General features: G+C 35.1%; 1 protein-coding gene and 1 pseudogene across 1 annotated transcript; one reads left to right on the forward strand and one right to left on the reverse strand.

Annotated features, from left to right (window-relative positions):
• The first annotated feature begins 173 nt into the window (after nucleotides 1–173).
• On the forward strand, nucleotides 174–14,227 carry LOC131626299 (uncharacterized; annotated as a pseudogene).
• Nucleotides 14,228–17,784: 3,557 nt separating this feature from the next.
• On the reverse strand, nucleotides 17,785–19,962 carry LOC131626291 (probable WRKY transcription factor 70). Its single transcript, XM_058897123.1, has 3 exons — nucleotides 19,470–19,962; nucleotides 18,968–19,069; nucleotides 17,785–18,443 (listed from the first exon to the last, which is right to left on the reverse strand). Exons 1-3 carry the CDS (start codon nucleotides 19,817–19,819, stop codon nucleotides 17,945–17,947), a joined length of 951 nt encoding a protein of 316 aa, XP_058753106.1. The 5' UTR covers nucleotides 19,820–19,962; the 3' UTR covers nucleotides 17,785–17,944.
• Between the last annotated feature and the right edge of the window lie 1,868 nt (nucleotides 19,963–21,830).

The following is a 21,830-nucleotide window of genomic DNA, read 5'->3' on the forward strand; positions in this document are numbered from 1 at the left end:
TTTAAGTTATCAACACCTATGTAAAATGGTCATTAGCACCACTTTAAGTTATCACTTTAAGTTATCAACACCTATGTAAAATGGTCATTAGTACCACTTTAAATTATAATTAATATTAATATTATTTTGTTCAAACTAGCTGTTATTCAAACTAGTTGGTTGAAGAAGAATTTATGGACGACAGTGATGAAGACCAATCTGGAAGTTCCTCTAGGTCAAAGAGAATAGTGGTAGATCAGAGTCGTGAAAAAGGGCACAATCGATTATTCAATGACTACTTCTCGGAAAATCCAGTATTCAGAGATGTTCAATTCCGAAGAAGGTTCAAAATGCATAGGCATGTATTTCTTCGAATTGTAGATGCCCTTGGAAATCATGATGCATATTTCCAAATAAGGGTCGATGCAACTGGTAAAAGGGGTCTTTCACCGTTACAGAAATGTACATTTGCTATTCATATGTTGGTGTATGGGTCTCCTGCCGACCTTGTAGACGAATATGTTCGAATCGGTGAAAGTACTTCAATTGAGTGCTTACAAAGATTCGTTCGGGGCATGAATGTTGTATTTGGGGCTGAGTATGTGAGAAAGCCTAACAACACTGGTGTTGAACATCTTTTATAAATAGGGGACTCACGTGGCTTTCCAGGTATGTTGGGTTCCATTGATTGTATGCATTGGAAATGGAAAAATTATCATGTTGCATGGAAAGGACAGTTTTGTCGAGGTTATCATGGTAAGCCCACAATCATGCTTGAAGCAGTGGCATCACAAGACTTATGGATTTGGCATGCTTTTTTTGGTATTGCAGGTTCAAACAATGACATTAATGTGCTAAACCAATCCAACTTGTTTAACGATATTTTGGAAGGACATGCTCCCAATGTGCAATATACAATCAATGAGACACCATTTAATATAGGGTATTATTTAGCAGATGATATATATCCTGAGTGGGCTACATTTGTCAAGACCATTTCAATGCCACGGGGAGAAAAGAAAAGTTTATTTGGTTAACATCAAGAATCAGCTAGAAAATATGTGGAGCGGACATTTGGAGTGCTTCAATCTCGATTTGCAATTATACGTGGCCCAACGCGTGCTTGGCACATGGACACCCTCAAGCATACCATATATGCGTGTATCATATTGCACAACATAATTGTGGAAGATGAACGACATATATATATATATATATATATATATATATATATATATATATATATATATATATATATGGAGGTAATTTTGATTACTCTTATGATAATGAGGATAACAACAACTCAACAGCTGAAACATTTAGCGGTCCTCATCTGAATCTTGCAACAAGACTTCAAAGAATAGCAACTATTCGTGAAAAACTAGTTCATCGTCAACTTCAAGGATATTTAGTCAAGTATATTTGAGAACGTTTTGGACATGAATATGATGAAATTTAAAATTGATTAATTATGTGATGTTATTTATTTTTATTGTTTTTAATTATATGTTATGTATTTGAGATTAATTTAAATTATCATTTTAATTTATAGGCTTAAATACACCTTTGGTCTCTGTAAGTTAGCGAGTTTTTGATTTCCGTTCCTGTAAGTTTTTTTTTCTGGGTATGAGTCCCTATATTTCACTTTCGCGTTTGCTTTAGTCCCTAAAATCAAAATTCGCAGGAAAATTCGCAAGAAAACCTGCAGATTTTCCTGTGGATTTTGGCTTTAGGGACTAAATCGCATGCAAAAAGTAAGATATAGGGACTCATACAAACAAAAAAACTTACAGGGACGAAAATCAAAAACTCGCTAACTTATAGGGACCAAAGGTGTTTAAGCCTAAATTATAAGTTTAATTTGAATTTATTAATTTTATATCAATTTAATTAATATAATTAAAATTATTATTTTAAATCATATAAATTTAGTATGAATAAAATATTAATATACAAAGTAAAGTTGTGGGATCCAATATGAGTTCTTTAGAGTTGCATTATTGGAGTGAAAAACTAGTTGGGTTGCTTCAAGCTGACGTTGCTTGATGGTTTCCACAAAGAACCCAAAAGTGGATTGCACCAAACTTATATTTTATTAATGGTTCAAGAACCGAACCGTCAAATAATTAACCAATCTCAAATTAACTCCGAATCGAATCGTTTGTTATTTTAGTTTTTAAATGATTTTTTTTTCAAAAAAAAATAAATTTAAACATTTGATTTTTTTAAAAATAAAAAAAAATCATTTTTTTCGATAATAAAAAATCGATTTTTTACAAAAAATTAGAAAATCGATTTTTTTTTAAAATAACAAAAAATCGAATTTTCTAAAGAAAAAAAGTCATTTTTTTACGAAAAATATAGAAGTAAATTTCCCTGAAAATAAAACCCGATTTTACTGAATTTTCAAAAACTCGATTTTACTAAATTTTCAAAAATACCCGATTTTAACGTATTTTCAAAGAAAACCCAATTTTACTGTATTTTTTAAAAACTTGATTTTACTATTTTTTTAAAAAAACCCTAATTTTACAGTATTTTTGAGAAAAACCCAATTTTACTATATTTTGGAAAAACCCGATTTTCCTGTATTTTTTAAAAACTCGGTTTTACTGTATTTTTTTATAACTCGATTTTACAATATTTTCAAAACACCCAACTTTATTGTATTTGTGGAAAAAAACCCGTTTTTTTGTATTTTAAAAAATACCTGATTTTACTATATATTTTTTTAAAACTCGATTTTAAAGTATTTTCAAAAAAACCCGATTTTACTATTTTATTAAACTCCATTTTACCTTATTTTCAGAAAATATGATTTTATCGTATTTTATAATAAACTCGATTTTACTGTATTTTTTTGAAAAATTCGAATTTACTATATCTTTAGAAAAAACTCGTTTTTACTGTATTTTTAAAAAACTCAATTTTACTGTATTTTTGAAAAACTTGATTTTAATGTATTTTCTAATAATTGAGTTTTTCTAAAAATACAGTAAAATCAAGATTTTTCACAATCACGATAAAATCAAGTCTTTCTGAAAATTCAGGTTTGAAAATACAGTAGAATCGAATTTGGCGAAAATACAGTAAAATTAGTTTTTTTTGAAGATACTATAAAATCGAGTTTTTTTCATAATACGGTTTAGTCGATTTTTTGATAATACAGTAAGATTGAGCTTTTCGAAAATAGAGTAAATCAAGATTTTTGAATATACAGTAAAATCGAGTTTTTTGGAAATCCAGTAAAATCAAGTTTTTCAAAAATACAGTAAAATCGTGTTTTCCCAGAAGTACAGTAAAATCATGTTTTTTGAAAATATAGTAGAATCGTGTTTTATGAAATTACAGTAAAATCGAGTTTTTTTTGAAAATACAGTAAAATCTATTTTTTTGAAAATACAGTAAAATTGAGTTTTTTTGAAAATACAGTAAATCTAGTTTTTTGAAAATACTGTAAATCGAGCTTTTTGAAAATACTTTAAAAATTTTGAGTTTTTTAAAATACAGTAAAATCGAGATTTTGGAAAATACAGTAACTGGATTTTTTTCGAAAATACAGTAAAATTGAGTTTTTTCAGAAATTTGAAAAGTCAATTTTTTCAAAAATTTGGGAAATTTTTTTTTTGGTATATTTGAAAAGTCTTTTTTTTTTCAAAATAAAAAAAGTAGATTTTTTTTCGAAAATAAAAAAAATTAATTTTTTGTGAAAAACAAAAAAAGATTTTTTTTTCTAAACCAAATACAACCGTTTGCTTCTTTAACTAATGGTTTAGTTTGAAAACATTTGTCTTCTAATAGTTTGGTATGGTTCGAAATTAAGAACCGTTATAACTAAAACCTTTGATTAAGTTTGGTTCTAAAAAAATTGAAATTGTTTAGTTTAGTTTGGATGACTTTATATAATGGTAGGGTATGGTTCGGTTCAGTTTTTTTACAGAATTGTACCATGAACAACGCTACCAACAAGGTGGTATCAAGTGAATTATTTCGAAAATACATCTCTAAAAATACTCCTGAATGTTTAAATTTAACGTTCAAAATGTAAATAGGGTGTTTTCGGAGATGCATCTCCGAAACGCTTTAAAATTTGATATGAGGTGCGCTCGAAGATGCATCTCTGAAACGCCTTAAAATTTGATATGAGATGCATCTCCGAATTTTTTTTTAGAGTTTTTAAGAATTTTTTTCACCCGTACAAAATTAAAAAAGATATTCTCATAATTTATCGGATTTGGCATACCGTCATATAAGCTAACCCAGTTTCACAACTCTAATATCACATCTTGTTCATTGCAATGCCAAGTCTAAATTTCGGATAACTAATTCTAGTTCCAATTATCATAGTTTCTCTTCACTTTATTTTTTCAGTTCTTTCTATAAAATTAAACCCTTTAGTTTATTAAGTATAAAATGTTTCTTTTTCATCCAAATTATATCTCACCAATATTTTGTATTATGTTGATTTCAAATTATATTTGATACCTGGATCCAACCTATGTAAATCTTTGTCATGCATTGTCGGATTTTCTAATAAAAATTGTTTATACATGATATGAGAACTCTAAAAATGATAGTTTGATTAGCTTGGGTGAGGAATTGGACGACTTAAATATAATACTACTGTTGGATACTTTTGTCCATGATGATTTTCCATGTTTTATGCCAAATGTTTTATGCTTCAATCCTTGATGTAGACTATTTTAAAGTTTTTGACTTTTCTATGTTATGCTTCAAATTTACAATCTCATAAACTAAGCTTGAATTTAGAGTTAAAAAGTCTATTTTCTTAGAATCGCGTTTTAAGGATTTTGTCCTTTTTAAACTATAAACTGGCCCATCTTAAATTGGAGGAGAAGGAATAGTTATCAATCAATAATGATATATTAAAAACAAAAACAAAACCACAAAGCAGTTTGCACATAGATTTTGACGGATTCAATTCATTTAATAATGCAAATAAAGCAAAGGTAACAACGATAGGTCTAGCTAGTGTCTATGATGTATTGTACATATCAATTTCTTTATGCCAAACCCTACCTTGATTATGATATTTCTGGGTCTCAACTTGTAATTGCAAGGGATGCCCCCCAAAGAGTTAAGTGACTGCCCCCACAACAATCCACGAGTCATTGAAAATTTGAAACATTTCTCAAACACATCATTTAATAATTAATTCATCTTGGTTGGTGCAATATTGACTTGATTTTTATTGATAAAAACAACCACTTGGTACAACAAGACAAATATTACCTTTTTATTACTCCCTCCATCTCATAATAAGTGTCTCATTTACACTTTTTCTATGTCTCAAAATAAATATCATTTTAGAATACCAATGCAACATTTATTATTTTTTTCCATTACTATACTCCTATATATTAACTTTCACGTTTTTCAACAACTCCACTATCTATAATAAATAAGGGTACTTTAGTAAATGACATTAATTTTATCATTAAAATCAACACATCTAATCATTTTCTTAAGAACCGCGCAAAGCTCAAATAAGACACTTATTTTGAGACGGAGGGAGTACTATTCAATGTATATGCATCCGCTTCAATGAATTAGTAAATAATTATCACTCTTTTAATAAGTCATTACTTTATAAATTAAGAATTTTTTTTTATCCAAAATACCCCTTACTTCGGAAATGTATTTTCGAAATGCAAAAAAATGCTGTTTTCGGAGATGCATCTCCGAAAGCGCCTTTTTTTTTTCTTCAAAATTTGTCTTATTTCGGAAATGCATTTTCGAAAACAGCATTTTGGAAGTGCATTTCCGAAATACTGCGCGTTTTGCAGATTAAGCAAAACAACCCCCTCCCCCATTCACTTTTACCCTAAATCATCATCAAACTTCCTCTCTTCAGATTTTTTGCAAAATCAAGTTTGAAGTCTACATCAAAGCTACTCAAAAGCTACTCAATCTCAACCTAAAGCTACTCAATCTCTTCAATTGGTAAGTTTTTCAATCTTTAGATTTATGATTCAAATCTCTTTTAGGGTGTTTAGAAATTGCAAAAATGATATAGGGGTAGGTTGGTAGTGGTATTTAGGTTGTTTAGAATCATTATAAGTTGTTTTAATGTTGGATTTTGGGGTCTGCCATAGAAATTGCAGAAGTTGTCTTCGCAGGGGTGTTTCGGAAGTTCATTTCCGAAAACACCTCCATTCCCAGTTTGAGAAATGATGTTCCGAAGTGGTCCAGAATTTCTTTTTTTTTTTTTAATCTTTTCGCATTCTTATTGATTTCAATTGTTTTCAGGAACATGACAGGCAACCCAGCACGCATCAGACAGGGGAGAGAGACCCAGACAGCGTCGGCTAGACGCGAGCGGGCGGCGCAGCTGGCGTCGACGCAGGGACGGGGTCGTGTCTCTCGTACCCGTGCAGATGGACGAGGGTACTTCCTCATACGGATCCAGGAGTCGTCTGGCTCGGGTCTCTTCTTCCCGCCAGCAGGAGGTACGAGAGGAGGAGGAGGAGGAGGCAGTTAGATACCAGGAGGCGGAGGAGGTATCAGATGTTGACCCTCCACACGGGGAGGAGGATGAGGAGGAGGAGGGCTACCCGGGAGGGCCCAGTGATACGACCTTGCTGATTACCTACCACGAGCACGTCGCTTGTCGTATCTGGGGGGAGAGGTATTTTTTTAATTTGCCTGACTTTATTATTTAACCGTTTTTTATTTAGCTGTTTATTCAACATTTTCTTAACAGTCTAATCAACAGTGTTTTTTGTTTTTGTTGTAATAAGAGAGACAGACTTTGAAACAGGTGAACCACGCCCGAAAGATTTTCCGTCTCTTTAAACTAGAGGCGCAGTGGTTTAACGACACAGTGACAGCTTCAGGGCTAGGTGGGCTGTGCATGACGGGGTATACCACCATCAGCCACAGCATGCAGGGGGCCTTTGTGGAGAGGTGGCACAGGGAGACGTCTTCTTTCCACTTACCGGTTGGGGAGATGACGATCACCATGCACGATGTGCAGTGTCTTCTCCACTTGCCGATTAGGGGGATGCTGCTGGACCATTCCCGGATCCAGAGGGTCGAAGCCATCGAGTGGATGACGCTCTATCTGGGTATGGAGCAAGATATGGCTGACTTTGACTGTCAGACGACAAATGGGCCTCATATCCGGCTCTCCACACTGAGCGCTTATTTCGAGAACCACCTGGTGGCGGCGGCCGAATCCGAGGAGGCGGATAACGCCCTATTTGTGGAGTATCACCGTGCCTGCGCTCTCTGGTGCTGGTTCATGTTTGTGGTAGGCGTTGCACTCTTTGTGGACAAGAGTGCAAGATATGTCGACGTGACCTACCTCCGCTACTTCATGGACTTGACTATCGTTCACCAGTGGAACTAGGGGTCAGCTATTCTGGTATACCTATACTAGAAGCTAAATGAGGCCTTCAACTGGAGGACCAGGCAGTTGACCGGATCCTGCACACTACTAACGGTATGTTTCATTTAAATTGTTTCACATTTATTTATGTTTCGTATTTATTTTTAATACATTATCGTGTTTGTGTTTCAGAGCTGGATCATCTCCTACTTCCCCCGCATCCACGGCTTCCGCGTTGATCCTGCGTACGAGGACGCCATGCCCAGGGCCGCCCGATACGTTCTCTAGAGGGGGAACAATGCATTGGGACCATACTGTGGGTACCTCGACCGCACGATGCACGATGACATCAGTTGGAGGTCATTCACCGACTACACTGATGTTGTCGCCTTTGACAGCATCTCATTATATTCTGGCTGGTTGGCATGCGGGACCAAGACCATGGTGAGGTATCTCCCTGAGCGGTGCATGTGGCCGTTTGGATTTGTGCAGATGATACCCAGGTTACCTTTTGAGGCTTCTCCCGACACAGTTACCCGAGTGCAGCTCACTGGCATATTTGCAGATTGGGAGCGTCATGTGGTTCCGGAGGAGTATCGTCGCATGCAAGTCACCCAGGACTGACACAGTGTGGAGGGGTATGTCACATGGTTCTATCGGGTGTCACATCTTCTGATGACATCCGAAGCTCCCGGTGCTCCTAGGCCAGCATACGAGGAGATCTTGGAGAACCAGCAGGCCAAGGATGACCATGCCATTGATCTCCTGCCGATCTGCCAGCGGATAGAACTGCTTGGGCGGGACGCGTTGGATCGAGGTATCATTGATCAGGGTGGTCCAGAGGCAGTCGCCGTGGTGGAGAGGATCGTCGGTGATGCGGGCCGTGCGGCGGCATACAGGGGGCAGAGGAGGTCCTAGGGAGAGAGGGTTAGGCATACCCAGTAGGGGTTCAGTTTTTTTTTTTGTATTCAGATTGTATATTTCGCACACTATGACTCGGTCTGTATATATTATTTGGATTTTATTTATTATATTAGTATTTTACGTTGATATGTCGTTTGTTTTGTTCGGCGTTTTCGTTTTGTATATATTACTCGTTTTGTATATATTTCGTACGGGACTATTAGAAAAAGCATAAAAAAAAGAGACTTCTGCATAATTCGGAAATGCACTTTCGAAACCCCCCAAAATGTGAAAAAAGGTGTTTTCGGAAGTGCATCTCCGAAAACACCCCCAATTTGGTGTTTTCGAAGATGCACTTCCGAAGTCTGAGAAAAATTAGAAAAAAAATACTTCGGAGAAGCATTTCCGAAGAAGGGGTAAAGTGGGGTTTTCGCTGGGGGTGACCCCCATAGGGAGGTGGATAAATAAATTTTTTAAATTAATCTAAAACGGTTGTTTCCTTCATAAGTAGATAAACAATTCTGCTGGTAATAGTAGTCCTAAGGGTATAATTATATCATTAAAGGAAACGGTTGTTTCCTTTAATACATCATTATAATTTTATTAAATATAATTATAAAAATAATATTAAAATAAAATAATTATATTATTAAAAAAGAATATGAAGAAATTATATTGTCGTACCAATAATTCCTAAAATCAATGGATGAAATCTGAAAGTTGCACAATAGCGGCACAGACAAACAAAATTGTAAGATTATATAAAATTGATTTCTCACTCCTCCTTTTATAAATACATCAAAAATTTAACGTCTAAAATCCAACACTGGCCTTTTATCTGTCTCACCAAATGAGATGCCTAACATTGATCCTAGCGTGACCTATCACAAATTAAACGTCAATCCCGAAGCATGTACATCTCCTAACATAGGAGGCACCGATTTCTTAAAAAGGCAGAAGCAACAACCAAGATAGTTAAAAAAGTTGGACGTGAACTTCATCTCCAAAGGAAGATGTGCTATTTAAAAAAAACTTCAAGTAAGTGGAGGATATGTGTTGATTATACAAACCTTAACTATGTATGCCTTAAAGATTCTTACCCCTTACGAACATACACAACTTGGTGGACAATTATCCGATTATAAATTTATGTCATTCACTGATGCGTATTCTGGCTACAACCAAATACCTGTATATGATCTAGACATTACCTTAAAGATTGAACGGGTGAATTACCAATATAATGTGATGCACTTCGGGATGAAGAATGCATAGGTGACATACCAGAGGAAGATGAACAAGATATTCCACAAAGAAATATGGGAAATGCTTGAAGTTTACATGGATGATATGATTGAAAAGTCTAGCCAAAAATATCAACACGACCAGAATCTCAATAGAGTATTTTGGAGAGTCATCCAATACAACATGAGGCTCAACCCAGAAAAGTGCATCTTCAGGGTACGAGTAGGAAAATTTCTTAGGTATTACCTGAAGAAAAGAGGGATAAAGGCTAAAACTAACAAGTGTGTGGAAATCATTAAGATGAACACACCATCTACCAAGAAGGAGGCGATGAAGCTTAATGGGAGGCTAACGACCCTGTACCAGTTCATCTCAAAATCTTCCCAACATGCATTACCATTTCACAAGTTGTTGAGGAAAAAGGCACAATTCAAGTGTACCCCGAAGTGTAAACATGCTTTATCATCCCTGGAGACCATGTTGTCCACTCCTTACATCCTTACGCGATCGATTCCTTAAAACAGAGAGAGAACATTGGAGTTGGGACTGCCAAGAAGATGTCCTAGTATGATGTTGAGACATCATAGACGAAGACTGAAGACTGTCTCATACAAAGATTGAAGATCATAAATAGTGACTATCTGAAGACTTCCAAATTGCTGCTGCTGTACTTAATTATTAAAGACCATTGTATTTGTTTAGCTTCTGTAATGCAAAGGTTGTATAAATTAGTTTTAGCCAAAAATAAGTCAAAGGGGAAGATTGTTAGTTCTCTATTATCTGAATTGGCATTATGTTTGGTAAAACTAATATAGCAGTAATTAGTTGAGTAGGAATTATACTTGTAAGAGAAAACATGTTGAAGATCTACTTTGACAGAAGAACACAACTGTGTTGAAGTATTTCAATATTTGGAAGAAACATGTCAAAGAAGATGTCGAAACATGTTCCATTCGACATCACGCTAGGGCTTATCTTTCAGTTACTTCAGACTCAAGTAATTGACAGCTGCAAAATATTACTAATCGATATTATGCAACCATATGTGGCGCAAAGAAGAATCTAAAAGAATCAAATCAAAATATGTTTGAATGAAGACTTTCTAATTTTGGAGATTAATTAGGAAGATTTGATTTAAGGCCTATTTTGTAGGAGAATATTTTGGAGATTTGTAACAGCATATTTGCTGTGATTAGAAACCCAAAACCAGTTGGGTACTAGGTTATAAATAGAAGCATTGTAACCTAAAAAGCCAAGCCAACCATCATGTAAATTATAAGGGTTGTGTTGGTCGATGAACCACCCGGTTTGTGGGATGGTCATCGTGTTCTCACTCAGAAGCCTTTAGGTGATTAGTTGAGTATTGTTCTTGGAGGAAGCTTTTAAGTAACTCCAAGTATGTGTTCTTAGTCTAGAGTCAAGGCTGAGTATGGAGGGAAGTGCAGCTTCCTGTCCGACATTGGAGTGTGTCTTCTCATCATGGAAGCATGTCTTCTACTTTTCAGGTGCTTGAAGAGTTGTTGGATATTATGTTGTTGCTACAACTCCTGGGATTGGAGAACTGTACAACATCATTGCGATGATTGGAGGTGGGATGGGGATATTCCATATATAGGGAGGACCTAGGTAGAAGGGTAATTGGATAGGGATTGAGTGAGGGATTGTAAACTTGGGACAAGTTTAGCTCTGAATTAATACTGCTGGTAGTGGACTTCATTCCTGGCTTGGTATGCCCCCAGAGTAGGTGCAATTTCACCGAACTGGGTAAACAATTCTTGTGTGATAACAGACCAGATGTCTCGACATCCTATGGGACATCTGAGTTCTGCTATACCAGAATTTCACACTCGAACACCTAGTCAAGGTGTCATGCCCTAGTCTACGAGATTACAACCACGTGTACTAAATTCGGCGAAGCAATGCCTGGACAAGACGTGCATTTAATGCGCATTTCTCCCACTTTCTTTGCAACCGACAAATGGTGCTTTCCACGACTAATGATGGTTAACTTAACATCTTGCGGTTGACACATATCTTAAAAGACTTTCCATTTTGAATAATACAATAAATTTTGGGGGAAATTGTTATGGACTGGCCAAAAGTCCAATAAGGAAGGACAATCTGTTATTCCAAAGAAAACCTAATAGCTATTTAATTCAAATGTGTATATATTTCTACACACGTAAGACTTAAGATACCCTCACACTTTTCATATTTCACTTTATATGTTTTTTGGATTCATTCACTAACTTGGATGTTAAAGTGACAATCTTGCAGGTTCATTTTCGTATTCCACCACACCAGAGATTTGCAACACCACATAAAAACCCATCATTACAATTCACGCATAATTCTGATTTCTATCTCGAACAAGGTTGTTGAGATAAAAACACCAGTACATAGTTAATATAGAGATCTCTTCTTTATCAATTCAAACTATCCAAATCTTTTTGTTCCTATACTCTGTATGTTGTGTTTATTATTACTAGAGTGGTCAGTCCAATATATCTTACAAAATAAATATCCATACCAAGTGTTTTATACTTCTATCCTTGCTTGATAAAGACGGGTTAAAAGTCTTTGACTTTCTATGGTATGCTTCAATTTCACAATCTCATTAATTAAGCTTGAATTTAGAGTTAAGAAGTATATTTTCTTAGAATCGCGTTTTAAGGATTTTGTCCCTTTTAAACAACAAATTGGCCCATCTTAAATTGGAGGAGAAGAGAATAGTTATCAATCAATAATGATATATTAAAAACAAAAACAAAACCACAAAACAGTTTGCACATAGATTTTGACAGACTCAATTCAATTAATAATGCAAAGCAAAAGTAACAACGATAGGTCTAGCTAGTGTCTCTTATGTATTGTACACATCTCAATTTTTTTATGCCATGCCCCATCTTGATTATGATATTTCAAGGTCTCAACTTGTAATTGTAAGGGATGCCCCCCAAAATGTTAAGTGTCTACCCGCACAGCAACCCACTCAATTCATTTAATTCATCTAGTTGCTGCAACCACATGATTTCTATTAACAAAAACAACCACTTGATGATACAACAAGACAAATATGACCTTTTTATAACTATTCAATGTATCTTCTTCAACAAATTATAGTAAATAAGCATTACTAGTACTTTATAAATTAATCAAGTAGTACTAGCATTGTTTAGTGTTGTTGATTTGAAATGGTTGTTTCCTTCATAGAATTTACTAGTTTACTACCGGTACAAACATTGTATATTATATAAATATCAGGGTTGGATTGGATCTAGGGGAGACAAGGGTGGATGTAAATTTAAAATTGTTTTATTTTAATAGTTTAAGTTTATATAATAGTTTAGTAGTTTGTTTTCAATAAAAAGTATTATCTAATTTGTTACCGGTTAGATATGTCATGATATATTATTTTTAAAATATAAATAAATTTGAGAAGAAATATTTGCACTGTTTTTCTTACATACTTTGACAAAATTTTAATTTTGTTCCCTATTTCCGTAAATGCGCATTCAGAAGTATTTTTTTCTTCAAAGTTTGAATTTTTTCAAAGGCGCATTTATGACAGTATTTTTAACTAGTGTATATTGGGAGAAAATGCAGATTAATTCAGTTCAGGGAATTTCCGTAGGTACATTTACGAAACAACTTAGCGCCGGAAAATAAATGTATCTACGGAAGAATCTGATATAGTTTGAACCAACATGATCACTCCCCCATTGTTACATTTCTTTTTCAACACTCACTCTCACCACCCTAAAAAATCCTACACCATCAATATCATTTTTCACTCTAAAGCTTCAACTTTTTGGTGCAGCAAATCAAAAGGAGCAAGAGAAGACAAAATTTCAGGTAAACATTCTTCTTTACACGTTGCATTGTTCACATTATCAATCAAATTTCTGTAAAAAAATGTAACTTTGCTTCCATAGGTACATCTACGGAATGTGTTGAAGATAAACATGTTTCGAATGTGCATCTACGAAATGTGTCTGTGCTGTTTTTTCAAGCATTCTTGTGATTCTGTGTTATTTGTGCTATTGTTTATAAATAGGTATGGTGCACCCCGACAATATCTCAAGAGAATTAGTTCCTTCCGCAATTGTTTCTCCATATGTTGAAGGGGTAGTCGTAAAGGCGGTAGATGTCGGCAGTGACTTTAATAACAAGCAAGAGTTTGATGACCGTGAAAGCATGCTCACATGGATTCGTAGGAATGCAACTAACCTTGGTTTTGGTGCGGTAATAGGAAGATCAAATAATGGTACGGCAAGAAGAAACGCTTTCGTAACAATGTTGTGCGAAAGAAGCGGGAAATACCATCCTCCTCTAAGGAAGTTTAAAATAGACGACACGGGTACTAGAAAATGCGAGTGTCCATTTAAAGTCCGTGGTTACATGGTGGCTAGCAAGAAGTGGAGATTTAGTGTTATTTGTGGTTTGCATAACCATGACATGTACGAAAAATTACAAGGTCATCCTAGTGTATGTCGGCTGAATCCGAAAGAGAAGACATGTATTAATGACATGTCCTTGAATCTTGTTCAACTGAAAAATATACTTGCCACATTGAAACAGAAGGAACCCAACAATGTATCAAATATAAGGCAAGTGTATAACATCCGGTACCGCAACAATAAGGCGATTAGGGGAGATAGAAGTGAGATGCAACAACTGGTGAAGATGTTGGATGATAACAAATACGTGTCGCGGTACAGAACTTGCGACGACGAGGTTATGGTCTGAGATATTTTTTGAACTATTTTGGATTCGATAAAAGTTGTTCAACACTTTCCCGACAATGCTCCTTCTCGATTCTACCTACAAGACCAACAAGTATAGACTTCCATTATTTGAGATGGTCGGCGTTACATCCACCGAGAAGACATACGCGGTTAGTTCTGCTTTTTTGGAGTATGAAAAAGAGGATAATTTTAGGTGGGCATTAGAGGTGTGTTAGTCACTTTTGAAGGAACAAGTCGAGATGTCCAAGAAAATTGTTGCGGACCGCGATACCGCTTTGATGAATGCGGTGACAAAAGTATTTCTTTCTTCTAATGCATTACTTTGTCGATATCACATAACATCTAATGTGAGAAGTAAGGTTAAATCCGTGGTCGAGACGAAACAAGTAGAGACCGAAGGTGGAAAATCGGTGAAGCCCGGTGTGATTGTTGAACAAAGAATGGATGCATGGACTCGTATTGTAAATTCTTCAACAAAATAATTATACGCCGATCTCGTTATTCAATTTTAGAAAGTGTGTGAAAAGTATCATGATTTATTGAAATATGTTGAAAGCACCATTCTTGATAAGGTGAAGGAGAAGTTTGTGTGTGCGTGGACTGATAATATCTGACATCTTGGGAATACAACCGCAAACACAGTTGAGTCCGAACATGCTAGTTTGAAAAATTAGTTGGCTAATAGCAAGGGTGACTTGTGTCGAGATTGGGACACCGTAAATCTGATGATTAAAAACAAACACAATGAGATACAAACCACATTTGGTCAGAGCATTACAGTGTTGGAACATTTATTTAGGGACAACATTCTTTATTCTCAATTGACCGGCAACATGTCTCGGGCTGGGTTGAATTATATTTTTCACGAGGCCAAACGAGGTGAAACTGTCGGTTTCGATAGCGTGAAGTGTGGTTGCACTATTACTAGAACTTATGGTCTCCCGCGTGCTTGTTTTATTGCTAAAAAGGTGAGATTAGGTGAGCCAATAAGAATGGACGAAGTTATCCCTCATTGGAAAAGACTTAGTTTTGATGATGATGGTTGCATTGAAGGAGAAAAATTGAATATCTCTATTACTTCCAAATTGGAAGCGATACAAGAGAGGTTTTCGAAGGCCGTTGACAACATGAAACTTCACATTAAAGAACAATTGCGGAAGATTGGATACCTGAAACAACCGACATGAAACCGCCTTCTCAACCGGTTAAGACAAAGGGTGCTCCGATGAAATTGAAGCCTACACCAAATTGAAGCCTACACCTATTCCGTCGACAATTCCAATCATCAAAGAGATGCCTATTACGTCAAAAATTCCATTCATCGACGAGATGCCGGTTTTTATGCACCCTTACATAGAGCGGATCATCAATGTTGCACGGGACGGTAATTGCGGTTACCAAGCCGTCTCGGCGTTGCTTGGTAATGGAGAGTATAGTCATACACTTGTTCGTCATCAACTTATCCAAGAGCTGAAGACGCATAAAGAATCGTACATGCGGTTATATGGAGAGGAATTTAAATTTGAAGCGGTTAACGAAGCTCTTGTTCCTTGGTTAGGCGCTTACGCACCGGTGTCAAAATGGATGAGATTCCCGGAAATGGGACATCTTATTGCATGCGCGTATAATAGGGTGTACATTGACTTGACGTGTTATGGTTTTTCGGAAACCCTTTTCCCGCTCCGCACTGCATCGCCTACAAATCCAAATGATTGTATCATGTGTATTGGATGGCTTTCAAAAGCGAGTCACTTTTTGAAAATTTACTTGAAACCGCGATGCCTCATACCACATTACCACCTACGTCACCGGAATGAGCGCTTCATCATACCAAAGGTGTTGTTACGTGGCTGAATCTCTTTGTTGATAGAATGCACAAATTCGAAAGATTGAACAACATCGAAAAGGAAAAGTCAAAATTAGAACCACCAATAAATTTAGCCGGCGATAGTTCTTTTGATGTATTTTCTAGTTGCAAAGTGTAATATATGAACTCTTTAACATTGGGATGTAATCAATTTTTGTCAATTATAACATTGTATTCTTTATTTTGTATTTTCTTTTCCTACTGCTACTGCTATTTAATTATGTTATGTTAAAAAAACTAACAGAGAAACTTCAGTAGATGTAACTACGGAAGACTCTTAATTGGAAATTTAAAGCTTTTTTCCGTAGATACATCTACGAAAACAAAATATCTAACATCCTTTTGTGGATATATCTACGGAACGTGATGTGACAGAAAATGGGTGGTCCATATTCACCTAGGTCTTCTATAAAATTGGGGTTTCTAATATTGTATTTCACACCAACACAAAAAGTCTCAATTTTAGTACAACGTGTGTTGGTATGTCGCAAGTGTCTCCTACTCCGACGGTAGAATACCCGGAAGGACGTTCAAACTCAACGATTTCACCTCGCTCGACGATATCATTGGCGAAATCCACTACCACCTACCTTACGGTGACAAACGGAAGGTTGTAAAGCTCGAGTATCGTTCACCTTCGTTTGACAATGGAGTGAACTTTGTTTACAGCAACATTAAGCTTAAGAACCGAGAGGATGTTTTGGCGATGTGGCGAACGTTTTTCAGTTTTGAAGAGAAAATCCTGCTCGAGTTCGTAGCGACAGTGCAAAGAATGGTCGAGCAAATTTTCGAGATGTGCAAGCGTCCACCAGGCTATTGAGATGTTATATTTTATTTGCTGGTGAAATTATCGATGTAATGTTGATTTATCTATGAATGTTGTTTTTATCTCTCTTGCAATGTTGATTTCCTGGTTTTTTGAATCTGGTATATTCCGTAGATATATATATATATATATATATATATATATATATATATATATATATATATATATATATATATATATATATACGGAAGTGTTCCGTATATGCATACAGAAGGTTTTCACGCAAATGTAAAAAAATGTGTTTTTGGAGATACATATACGAAAACAAGTGTGTATTATTGAAAGCAACATGGTGCCTAAGAGACCAAGGGGTGTAGTAAGAATTTCTCATGCTGAGACGTGGTTGTATAAATGATGATATAGAGAAGTGATGAGATGTGGTTGTATAAATGATGAGATGTGTTTAGGGGTGTTTAAAATAGAAAACCGTTAGATACGTTTGAGTTATTTATTTTACAGATTTTGATGCTTTTTTTGTTACATCATATGTATTTATCTATGATATCTCTTTTCCTTTCGGATATGAACACAAAAACCTAATGAAATTTGACATTAAATTTTGATTTTTCAAAGGTTCATTTCCCTTAAATCATTACCCTCTTGAGAGGCATGTCCTTGGATTCCACACACCAATAGGGTCATATACTTTCTATCCAACTTGCTCAAGTCACTCTCTATCTCTTAGCTAAACATGACAATATTATGTGGACCAATTGTCAAGTATTGGTTTCTCATAACACTCTGTCACTTTCCTCTTCAGCCCCCACCTCAAAGTTTGGATGATTGGATACATGTCCCACAACTTTTAATTTCATTACTTTTTCATAGGCCATTAACTAGCTCATCAAACACATTCAAGCATACATAAAAACAAAAGCAACTTGTGCATACTTACATACATGAATACAAACATCTAAGTACAATCTTTCTAAAGCACATTGTAGAAAGAAGCTATTCTACATAATTAAGTGATTCTCTTACAATCACAAGCAAAATCTAAACAATACACTCAAAAGGCTAACTAATTACATCAAATGCCTTTCATCAAAATATACTAAATCATTGCTGAAATCAGAAAACACCCCAAAACCAATTTCAAGGTTTTGAGATTCACTACATGAATACACACTAGCATCTGGCTTGGATAGTTCAAAATCCTTAAAATCAGACCACATGTTCGCATCGAATAAATCATCGGCGAGAACACTCCTCGGAGTAGTAGTACTGTCGTCGTTGTTGGGATATTCTTGTTTCACAATTGCTCTTTCTGAGCTCATAATAGGGGAATCCTGTTGAATATAATTTGTAAGAACTTCTTTTGAGTGAGGTTGAGAATTCACAAGAAATGTGTCCCAATTGGTATCTGAAGAAAATGTGACCATTTGTGGAGTATGTAGAGTGGCATTGCATGTGTGAAACCCAATGTAGGTAATTTGGTATGTCTCTGGATTCTCTTGTATCAATTGTACCTGTTTGGTTGCTTTGCAACCTTGATCATGCTTCCGGGTACACCTAAAGTAGCTCCTGTAAATTCAGTAAAAAGGTTTCTTAGAAGACAAGTTTTTCAGAAACCCGGAAAAATTAATCGAAAGAATCTATGTTAAATTTGAATAATTAGTGGTCATATGGCTTTTTGTTCTAATTTTAACCATTTATTTAGAATCACTGACGCACAGACAAATATACTGAATACGACATTGACACAGGAATTGACTTGTATGAATAGGAGTTTGAATGTTCATTCATACTTATACCTCTGGTATAAATTAGTAATTTTTAATTGAATTTTAATTAAACAGTGAATTAAGTATTGGATAAAAAAAAGTAAATAATTTAAAAACTAGTTTCTAAAACTATTTAAAAATCACAATCAAGTCCTAACATAGAAAGATATGTGACTTTAAATACAATTATTTTGTATCCATGTTTACTAACTTTCTAGAATTAATTGTCTCTATTAACCACTTTATCTTGGAGAGAAATAGAGAAATGTTTAAAACCAAATTCTAAATACCACCGACAAAACATTAGAGGAGAACAATAATTACCTAGGAAATTGAGAATTGAGGATTTCCTTCTGTCCGTACTTTCTCCAGGAATGAATGTCACCAGTTGTTTTAGAGACTATGGTTCTTGTCTCATCAGTCTTCCTGCTCAATAATTTAGGGTAAATATAAATTTTCCTCCTATTATGCCATGTAACAAGTACAAAATGAAAATTTGAAAAATACAAGACAAAAAATCTACATATGAAAAAAACATGTTTTTGTTCCATCCATGTAAAAAAACATGTTTTTCCTTCTGTCCGTACATGTCCCAATTCAGCAAAAATCCACTCAAATAAACTAAAAATATGTTTTTTCAACCAATAAAGCAGTAAAAAATCAGGACCTTCTTTTAGAATATGCAGATGATTAAAAAGAGTTTCGTAATGATTTGTCACCGTTAAACTATAATAAATCAAGAATTCTATTTATTTTATCACGGTTAAATTATGACTAATCTACACGAATCTACTTAAGACTCGATGAAAAAGGTAAGGAAAAAAACCTTCTTTTGTAGGAACCTCTTCGATCTTTAGTGTTATTAGGTAACAATCTCTTCTTACTCTCACTTGAATCTTCAGATTTCACATCATCATTACAAGAAGCAGAAACCAATGAACCATTTTCCTCTGAAGCAACCTCATCAAAATTACAACCTTCAGAAGTCACCACAGAAATAGTCTCAGAGAAAGATCTCAGCACATTAGCTGCCAATTCCTTAACCGAAGCAGACCCATCAGAACCTAAACCAACACGATTCTTAAGCAGAAACTTCAGCTGAGTAGCATACTCTTGACCCTGAAGAAGCTCCTTAATGAGCAACTTCTTCTTGGTGGCAGAAACAACATCACTCATTGCTAATTTAGTGTAGTGTCTAAGGATCTTGTTCGAGTTGTTGGTATTGTGGGATTGTAAGATTTGGTAAATATATTGGTGGAAAAAAGGTATAGTTTTTCTAGGAAAGTGGGATGAAAATGAATGGAAAATATTAGGAAGGAAGGTATATGATGTTGAAATGTGAAAACATGATTAGAATTTTCCACATATAATGATAAATTTATATTTGGCTTGGTTTGCAAAAGGTGAACATGACGTGGGTTTCTTATGTAATGCTGATGCTATTTTATTTTGTTTTTTTTCATAAAAATCAACTTGTCTATGTTAGTAATCTATAATCAATCTAAATCTGAGGTAATTAGTAGTACTAATCTATGATTATTGATGAATTTCTTTGTCATTTCTAAGGACCACTTTTTAGTTTATAATATACTTGTAATTAATGCTAAAACGTGGCTACTACCAAACAAAAGGGTAATTTTTATCTGTCCACCAACGCAATTATATATGTATTTAAGTGTTAAGTATTGTAGTACTGATTAAAAATGGCCCACCACCGTGGTGGGCGGCGTAAATAGTTCGGATATCTACGGGTCTATAATCAAGAAGAGATAAGGAAGGAGATGGAGAGAAATTTCATTGCATTTCATGTGTGTTTTTATTATTACAACTTTCCCAATTCATCCCTGTTAAGAAATTTCATTGTGGGTTGCTCATCATATTCTAAAATTTTTTTTTTTTGAAAACTAAATAAAAAGAAGTTTAATTATTGAAGTCATTCTCAAAAAGTTTTGGGGCCAAATATGTTAAAAGGAGTTTTTTCTATCCAATAATGTTTTGAGTTGGTTAAATGGTTAATACGAATTAGTTTTAAGGGTTTAATCTAATAAGATAGAGTTTATTAAAATTATTCATCATATATAATTGACATGGTGAAAGCATAAGGTATGCATACTCTTTTTACATTTATAAGCTTTGTAAATGACTTAAGATTTACAAGGTTAACCTTTCTAGTTCATCACCGCTATTGTGTCTACACCCTTATATCAGAACTTTATTTCTATGAATCAATCACAATTATAGTTTCAGTACAGTGACGTTGTTTGTGGGAATCGACAACGGATTCTCGCAAAATTCCACGATTAGATCTCATTTGATCCAAAAGCCAAATTGTGATTAAATCACACTAGGAAGGAGAAATTCATTCTCAACCTTGCCCAAGAAGCTCCCGATTAGATCACTTAGTGTAGTGACTAAGTGGCTCATTTCTTACCGATGAAGATTAACCATCCTATTTCTAAGTTGGCTGAGATATATATTGAAGAGATCGTGAAGTTGCACGAAATACCGTCGAGTATTGTATCAGATAGAGATCCAAGGTTTACATAGAGGTTTTGGAAGAGTTTGCAAGAAGCCTAGGGTACTACATTGAGGTTGATTTCAGCATATCATCCGCATACAGATGGTCAAACCGAGAGGATTATTCAGTCACTAGAAGATTTGTTGAGGGCTTGTGTGTTAGACCAAGGAGGATCTTGGGATAGCCATTTGCCATTGATTGAGTTTACTTACAACAATAATTTTCATGCGAGTATCGGTATGGTACCGTACAAAGCGTTGTATGGTAGGAGGTGTAGAACTCTGTTGTGTTGGTATGAATCATGCGAGAGTGTTGTGCTCGGACCTAAGATTTTGCAAGAGACGACTGAAAAGATAAGGATGATCCGAGGGAGGATGAAAGTTTCTCAGAGTCGTCAGAAGAGTTATCATGATAAGGGGAGGAATGCACTTGAATTCCAAGTGAATGATCTTGTGTTTTTTTAGAGTTACTCTAGTAACCGGTGTCGGTAGAGCTTTATAGTCGCAAAATCTTACACCATGTTTTATTGGTCTGTATCAAATTTCAAAGAGGATAGGTGAGGTGGCTTATTGGATTGCTTTTCCGTTATCGCTTTTGAATCTTCATGATGTGTTTCATGTGTCTCAGTTGAGGAGATACATTCTGGATCCTTCACATATGGTTCAAATG

Source organism: Vicia villosa, unplaced genomic scaffold (assembly GCF_029867415.1).
Source record: "Vicia villosa cultivar HV-30 ecotype Madison, WI unplaced genomic scaffold, Vvil1.0 ctg.000282F_1_1, whole genome shotgun sequence".
Lineage (NCBI taxonomy): Eukaryota > Viridiplantae > Streptophyta > Magnoliopsida > Fabales > Fabaceae > Vicia > Vicia villosa.

Bases quoted from the DNA above. Each gene is read 5' to 3' on its own strand.
- LOC131626291 (XM_058897123.1), bottom strand. From the start codon at position 19,819: ATGAGTGATGTTGTTTCTGCCACCAAGAAGAAGTTGCTCATTAAGGAG. The intron at 19,070-19,469 runs GTTTTTTTCCTT...ATTATTGAGCAG, and splicing joins AGAGGTTCCTACAAAAGAAG to GAAGACTGATGAGACAAGAA. The intron at 18,444-18,967 runs GTAATTATTGTT...CTGAATTTACAG, and splicing joins CTCAATTCTCAATTTCCTAG to GAGCTACTTTAGGTGTACCC.